This window comes from Anabrus simplex, chromosome 7 (assembly GCF_040414725.1).
Source record: "Anabrus simplex isolate iqAnaSimp1 chromosome 7, ASM4041472v1, whole genome shotgun sequence".
NCBI classification, from domain to species: Eukaryota; Metazoa; Arthropoda; class Insecta; order Orthoptera; family Tettigoniidae; genus Anabrus; species Anabrus simplex.
Window position 1 is genome coordinate 58,325,174 of NC_090271.1, and position 7,568 is coordinate 58,332,741.

General features: G+C 39.2%; 1 protein-coding gene across 1 annotated transcript; it reads right to left on the reverse strand.

Moving 5' to 3' along the window:
* Positions 1–1,835: 1,835 nt before the first annotated feature.
* RYBP (ring and YY1 binding protein) lies at positions 1,836–2,985 on the reverse strand. The gene has a single exon (XM_067151097.2). The coding sequence runs from the start codon at positions 2,792–2,794 to the stop codon at positions 2,258–2,260; it is 537 nt and encodes a 178-aa protein (XP_067007198.1). The 5' UTR covers positions 2,795–2,985; the 3' UTR covers positions 1,836–2,257.
* Between the last annotated feature and the right edge of the window lie 4,583 nt (positions 2,986–7,568).

Sequence of the window (7,568 nt, forward strand, 5' to 3'; positions counted from 1 at the left end):
AATATAAGAAGTGAAAAAGGTTAGCTACAGTTGTAAATTATCTAATTAGAAATTGTCCACTCCCATTCATACATAATTAATAATCAGTTTATAAGAAGAAATATCCTACTTTCACATGTATAGCTTACTGAATTCATTAATTTCTTATGCCTGACACTGTAAGAAATATTCTATAATTACAAGAAATTCTACAATGAACTAGGAGAAGTAAACCATTTATAGATAGTTGACATTAGTGATTTAAAACTGGTTCCTTAGTAGCAAGAAAACAGGTACAACAAGTTCCATATTGACATTTTTCCATTCTTCTCTCACTGGTGTACATGCAGAAGATGAGTGGTTCTATTTTGAACAATTCAAATTATTTTAATGCAGAGTCGAATCACAGAGTGTGAGTGGTATATGAAAACTTTATCTTTATAAACTATCGATCAAATTCCAATAAAAGTAAAAATAGAATAGTATGTTGAACAGTTCTTCATATTATCACAGCAAAAAATTAAAATTTGTCAAAATATGAAATTACAAATGTATGTAAATGTTAACTGCCATAAAAATCATATTATGCAGTAAACCCAAACAAGGTAGCTCAACAGTTCATTAAACAAGAGCCTATTATTTTTTTAAAAATGTTTTTTTTTAAATGTTTTCTTCAACATAACCTTCCTATACTTACATTTCTTTCACACCTGACCTGCACAACTGCAGAAGTTAGTTTTTAAAAACTGAAGTGCTCTAAAGAGTAATTTTTGCCATGTCAACCCAGACTGCAATGATTGTGTAGGTCTTGCGGTGTGTTTTCTATTGTTTCTATTGCTGTTAGTCGCAAGCAGGAGCCAGGCCTAGAATCTGTCAATGTGAAAGCAGAATCAAAACTCACTATATAAAGTGTGATGTCTACCTTTGGCTCTTCAAGGAAAAACTGTTTTAAAATGTTTCACACACACACACACACACACACACACACACACACACACATGTGTAATGCTGAGAAACAACCTGCTAGAAACAGATTAAGTGGAACATAAATTTTGCTGGTAGATACTGGAATCCGAGACATCTGTATTGAGAATGATGAATGCTCCTCCTCCAAATTCTCCACTAAATAATATAGCAATTAATTGTAATTTAAATTACTTAGTTCAAACAGGCTTACTTCTTTTTAAACAGAAGTTTTCCCTTGAATATAATCAGTCTAATTAAAAATCTTTTCATATTCCATTCTGAAAAACAAATTAACTTCCAGTTCCTGAATCGGAGGTACTGTAACTGCAAGTGTCATCAAAGTTATTTGTCTCAGCTTTCTGATTTTGGGACTGTGCTGTTCAGGGTTTGAATCTCTGCCACGTCATGTCATTTTAAACATGGATGGTTAATTCCTGTGGCTCGGAGGATGAATGACTGTTCTATCCTTAGCATCCCTGCACAGCTTGCACCAAATACTATACTTTCCTTCAATACACTGACATCTAGTCCACCTCCCACACCTCCTTTCATTAGAGGGTCAACTTTACAAAGGTTACAATAGTCAAACAGAATTACTATGATTAAGTCACCAAATGATATGAACCTTTTGCTAGTAATTATTAAGCAAAACAATCTATATTTTAACACCAATAGTACTGTATTATGCTTTGGGAAAATAAAAATATTACAGATCTAATTAAACCTTTTTTCCCTCTGACCCTTTATTTAATGCTTAATAATTTGGTACTTGCTGGAAATAAACTGTACGAACAATTTTTCAAAATCATTAAGCAACTAATGAAAAAAAAAGGTCAATGCTAAGGAATATGAATTTGTTTTAACAGTAGGCTGCCTACTTCGTGACAGCTACATACACAATTATTTCTTTACTTTAAGATATGTTTTTGTAAATTTAAATGTATAGTATGCTCATAGCTCCACCCACAAATAAGTAAACGGAGAATTTTCATAGACCATTCCTATGTGTCTCATTCATGAGCCACATCGAAGAGACCTGGCAGATATTAGTTAGCACTGGGGGTCTATTTTTCACAGAACAAACACAACCATGAAATATACCATAGTATCTACACAATTTTCACTTAAAAAAAAACCTTTTTCTTACCTATATTAGCACTAAAACTGTACACCAAGAAATGTATATAGGCTAAGTTATTAGGCTAATGAATGAAAATATTTTTACTACAAACAATGTATAACCCAGATATATTAAAAACCATGGCAATCAGCCTTCCCACATATTTCTCTGATCAACCAACTAAAAAGCTATCTATAACGAACTTCTTGAATCCGTTCCAACATCCGCGCTTCTTGCATCTAAGCTGGATTCTGATTGACTGCCATCCTCTGATGATGCACTGCTCGACTGTCCAGATTGATCAGATGCACTTTTCTTCACTTTTGGTTTATATTCTGTAATTAACACAGTCACATTATTAACAGTAACTTCACGTGTTTGTGCCGAGCTCCGATCCACGTTCTTCAGCCTAGGAGGATATCCACTCTTCTTAACGGATTTGTTTCCTGAGTGGGAATTCTTGTCTGCTTTCTCTTTCGTTCCGGATAAACCTTCCTTTTTGTTGGTCTTGGCAGGTGTAGGGCTATACTGCTGGGCCACTAACTGCGGGTTGATCCTTGGTTTCCGTGTGGAAGTCCCTTTTCGAACGTCACACATGAGGCATTTAAATGCTTCTGCTGTATTTCTGTAAGTACACACACTACAATCCCAGAAGTTGTCCTCTAAAACTTTTGCTTGGCGTTTCGTTCTGTGTGTTATTTTATGTAAGTTAGTTTGTTTGCATTCCATGATACGGGTTTACTTGCCCTGCACAAAGATATACCTATTGAAGGCCTCTCACCTAAATAATAGACTGGAATAGACGAATGCTTTGCTAATAACCACGGGAAGCTCAAACTTATGTGTTCGCAAACATCTTTACTTCCATTAACCTCCTGGAAGAGAAATTAGCAGACCCAGACACTGCCCTCCAACCTCCGACTCCGATTACAAAACAATTGACAGTTTCAAGCTAACATGGATACTTCGTTAGAAACAGAAGACGTAGATCAGCTTTTACAACATTACCAATCTCAAATGATCGTCAAACTTGGAGGAAATAAGTAAGAGTCAACCCTTGGAGATCAGTGTTTGGCGACTTTTTCCAAAAATATGGTCTGGGTGTCTATTCTTATCGAGACAATCTGGTGGAGCTTGCTGTCGTGGTAGGCTTCTTGTAATATTCATACTGGTAACCATTCCAATGCAAAGTCGTTATTATTATTATTATTATTATTATTATTATTATTATTTGGTTTACGTCGCACCGACACAGATAGGTCTTATGGCGATGATGGGATAGGAGAGGCTTAGGAGTGGGCAGGCAGCGGCCGTGGCCTTAATTAAGGTACAGCCCCAGCATTTTCCTGGTGTGAAAATGGAAAACCACGGAAAACCATCTTCAGGGCTGCCGATAGTGGGGTTCGAACCCACTATCTCCCGGATGCAAGCTCACAGCTGCGCGCCCCTAACTGCATGGCCAACTCGCCCGGTAATGCAAACAGGCTTCAACCTTCTAAACGAATAAATTTTGAACACTTAGTACAGGCGTGAGGAGAAGTAATGACGAATATTTTATGCATTTTCAGCTACAGCACTTGTTGTTTGAGGTAACGAGGATGAATAAGTAGTCCGGAAGTACATTTTTATGGTTCAGACTTTACAATATGATGTTTGATTGAATAGGCCTAATTACTATTTTATTTCCAAGCCAGAGATTTGTGCTCACCAGCCGTATGTGTTTGGGATACTTGATGCAGGGGAAGGCTGTGTCCACAGGGGCCGATTTTTAGTATTTAGTAAGGAAGGAGGAACCTCCGTAGCTCAGGCGGCAGTGCGCCGGCCTTTCACCGCTGGGTTCTGTGGTTCCAATGTCAGTCACTCCATGTGAGATTTGTGCTGGAAAAATCGGAGGTGGGACAGGTTTTTCTCCGGATACTCCAGTTTTCCCTATCATCTTTAATTCCAGCAACACTCTACTACCATTTCATTTCATCTGTCAGTCAGTAGTCATTGCCCCAGAAGAGCGCGACAGGCTTTGGCAGCCTTCACTGCTAGATGGGGGCTTCATTCATTCCATTTCTGACCCAGTTGAATGACTGGCTGTGGATTTTCAGTAAGGAAGGTGAAGCTGGGAAACAAAATCTAAAGGGCTGGTAGTAGGTAATATTCATCTCCTCAAGTCTAGGTATAATAATAATAATAATAATAATAATAATAATAATAATAATAATAATAATGATAATAATAGTAAACAATGTCACAGACTTCACATCAAAATCTGAAAGATTGTCTCTACTAACCATTAAATGCAAGAATAAGAGGTACACTCTCATCAACTGTCACGCCCTGATCAACGAAGACAACAAGAAGAACCCACAGAAAGTTGATGACTTCTGGGATCTTCTGGAAACTGAAATCACCCGGATACCCAAGAGCAACGTAAAAATCCTGCTGGGAGACTTCAACGCACAGATTGGGAAGGAACGAAAGTACAGAGACATCGTAGGGGATTATCCAGCACATAAGAGGACAAACAAGAATGGGGAAAGGCTCATTGGACTCTGCAAAGCTTTTCAGTTGAGACTTATATCAACACACTTCAAGAAACTCCCGAGAAAATCAAAGACATGGGTATCTCCGAATCCCGAACTAGGGGAATTCCAATTGGATCACGTAGCGATAACAAGGAAAAACTCAAAGGAGGTGATGAACGTCAAAGTGATTAGGAACGGTGAATTTGATTCAGACCACTATCTCTCCAAAGTTAAAATCCGTTTTCTCCCAATAGGACAAAAGAGAGACCCACCTAAAATAATCAGATACAACACAAACAAAATGAACATCACTGAGGACATCGTTAGAAACTTCAGGGACGAAATTTGGACCAGCATAAAGGGGAACTGGCAAGAACTACGCACAGGAATCAATGAAGCCGCAAAGAAAACACTCGGACAGGCTAGGAGGAAAAGAGAAATATGGTGGAATGAAGAGTGCGAGGAAACTCTCAGGGAGAGGTCCGAGAAATGGAGAAAATGGAAATGCTCCAGAGGAAAGGAACAAATGGAACAATTCAGGCAACAGAGGAAAGAAACATCCAGGATATTTCGAAGGACTAAACGATCATTTGAAAGAGCTCAACTGGAAGAGATCCAGACCGACTTTGTCAAGAACAATTCCAGAGACTTTTATCAGACCTTCAAGAGAAAACTCAAAGGATACCAAGCGCCAAGTTTGAGCTTCAGAAACGAACAGGGTAAAATCGGACTGAACAACCAAGAAAACTGTGAGATATTAGCCAGATACTTCCACACTCTCTTGAATTGTCCTTCCCCAACCTCTAAACTAGAATTTACAGACATACCAGAGAACTCAGAAGATGACGAACCACCAACAAAGGATGAAGTCAAGGAAGCTCTTGAAAACCTCAAAAACAACAGGGCAAGTGGAGAGGACTCAATAACGGCAGAAATGTTGAAATGGGCAGAACCGGAAATCTTAGATGATCTTCACCAAATCATCAAGGAAATCTGGGAGAAGGAGACAATCCCAGAAGATTGGAAAACAGCACTTATCCATCCGCTGCATAAGAAAGGGGACAAGCAGGATGTCAACAACTATAGAGGCGTGTCCCTCCTCCCGATCGCCTATAAAATTCTCTCAAAACTGCTTCTTAATAGAATAGAAGGTAATCTGGACCAACAACTAGGGGAATACCAAGCAGGGTTTAGGAAAGGCCGCTCCTGTATCGAACAAATTTTCAACCTGAAGTCAATACTCCGCCACAGAATGTTGAGTGGTAAGAAAATTGTGGTGTCGTTTATAGACCTCAAAAAAGCCTTCGATTCGGTGGACAGAGAGACTTTGGATAAGATCATTAGGGAATTTGGAGTCAAAACCAAACTGGCAAATATAATCAAAGAGACCCTAACAGGCACAACCTCCAAGGTAAAATTCTTCGGGCATCTCTCACAATCATTTGAAATCAAGACAGGCGTGAGGCAAGGGGATGGACTCTCCCCACTCCTATTCAACTGTGTCCTAGAAAAGATAGTGAGAATATGGAACTCAGAACTTGAACATCAAGGGATAATTCCGATCTGTCTTGGCTTTCGCTAACGACTTTGCTATACTATCAGAAAGTCCAGAGGTCGCAACCATCCAGATCAACCTCTTGGAAAGAATCGCCAGCCAAACAGGACTGAGGATCTCAGCAGAAAAGACCAAATTCATGACGAACATCAAAGATGGACCAAAATTCTTGGAAACAGAGATAGGACGGATAGAAAGGGTCAAGAAGTTCAAGTACCTTGGTGAGACGATACAGGAGAATGGACTAGAAAAAGCTGCAGTGGAAGATCGGATCTCAAAAATGGAGAGAGCTTATGGCTTGACAAAAAACATCTACAATAAGAAGTGCTTATCTTGGAATTCCAAATTAAAACATTACAACACCGTGGTCAAAACAGAATGCCTGTATGCCAGTGAATGCCTGTCCATGAACTACAAGCTGGAGAAGCTAGAAGTCCTAGAAAGAAGAATCCTCAGAAAAATTATGGGAGCTGTCCAAACTGAAAGCGGATGGAAACTTCGGAGTAACAACGAAGTTTACCAGAAGGTGGAAAGAATCTCAGAGACCATAAAGAAAAGGAGGCTGGCGTTTCTTGGACATCTATACAGAATGAACGCAAACAGACTTACCAAACAGATATTTGATTACTTCTGGAGAAAAAAGACCACTACAGCATGGATTAAGGAAACGAAGAAGGATATGGAAAAGTTAAGCATCTTGGAAGACCAGCTGTTAGAAAGGAATGCGTTTAGGAACACACTGAAGAATTTGGAAGGTGTTCAAGCCGCAGGAAGAACTAGGAAGACCGGAATAGCCTGGACAGATGAACAACGGAAGCAGGCCAGCGAACGCATGAAGGAGTATTGCACACAGAGAAAACTCCACACGAAGAGAAAGAAATGAAGTTGTAGTGTGATCCTTAGTGGTCCATTCGCTTGTAAAAAAAAAAAAATAATAAAAAATAATAATATTATTAGCTATACGTTCCACTAACTACTTTTACGGTTTTCGGACTGAGCCAGGATCGAACCTGCCAAGTTGGGATCAGAAGGCCAGTGCTTCAACCGACTGAGCCACTCAGCCCAGTCTTCTCAAGTCTACTCATTCAGTTTACAGTTACTACCACCAAACGAGTACGGGTCACGTAACTGTGACCTTGCACTCGGGAAATCGTGGGTTCGAAACCTACTGTCCGCAGCTCTGAAGATGGTTTCCCATTTTCACACTAGGCGAATGTTAGGGCTGAACCTTAGTTAAGCTAGTGGTGGTGATTATTGTTTTAAGAGGAAATACAACTTCTTAATTAAAACCACAGCTGCTTCGTAACCCTATTCTATCCCATTGTTGGCATAAGAACCATGTGATGTAAACTCAATAGCAAAGGTTAATAATAATAATATAAATAATTATAATTATTTCCCATTTTCAAACCTAGTAAATGCTTGGGATGTA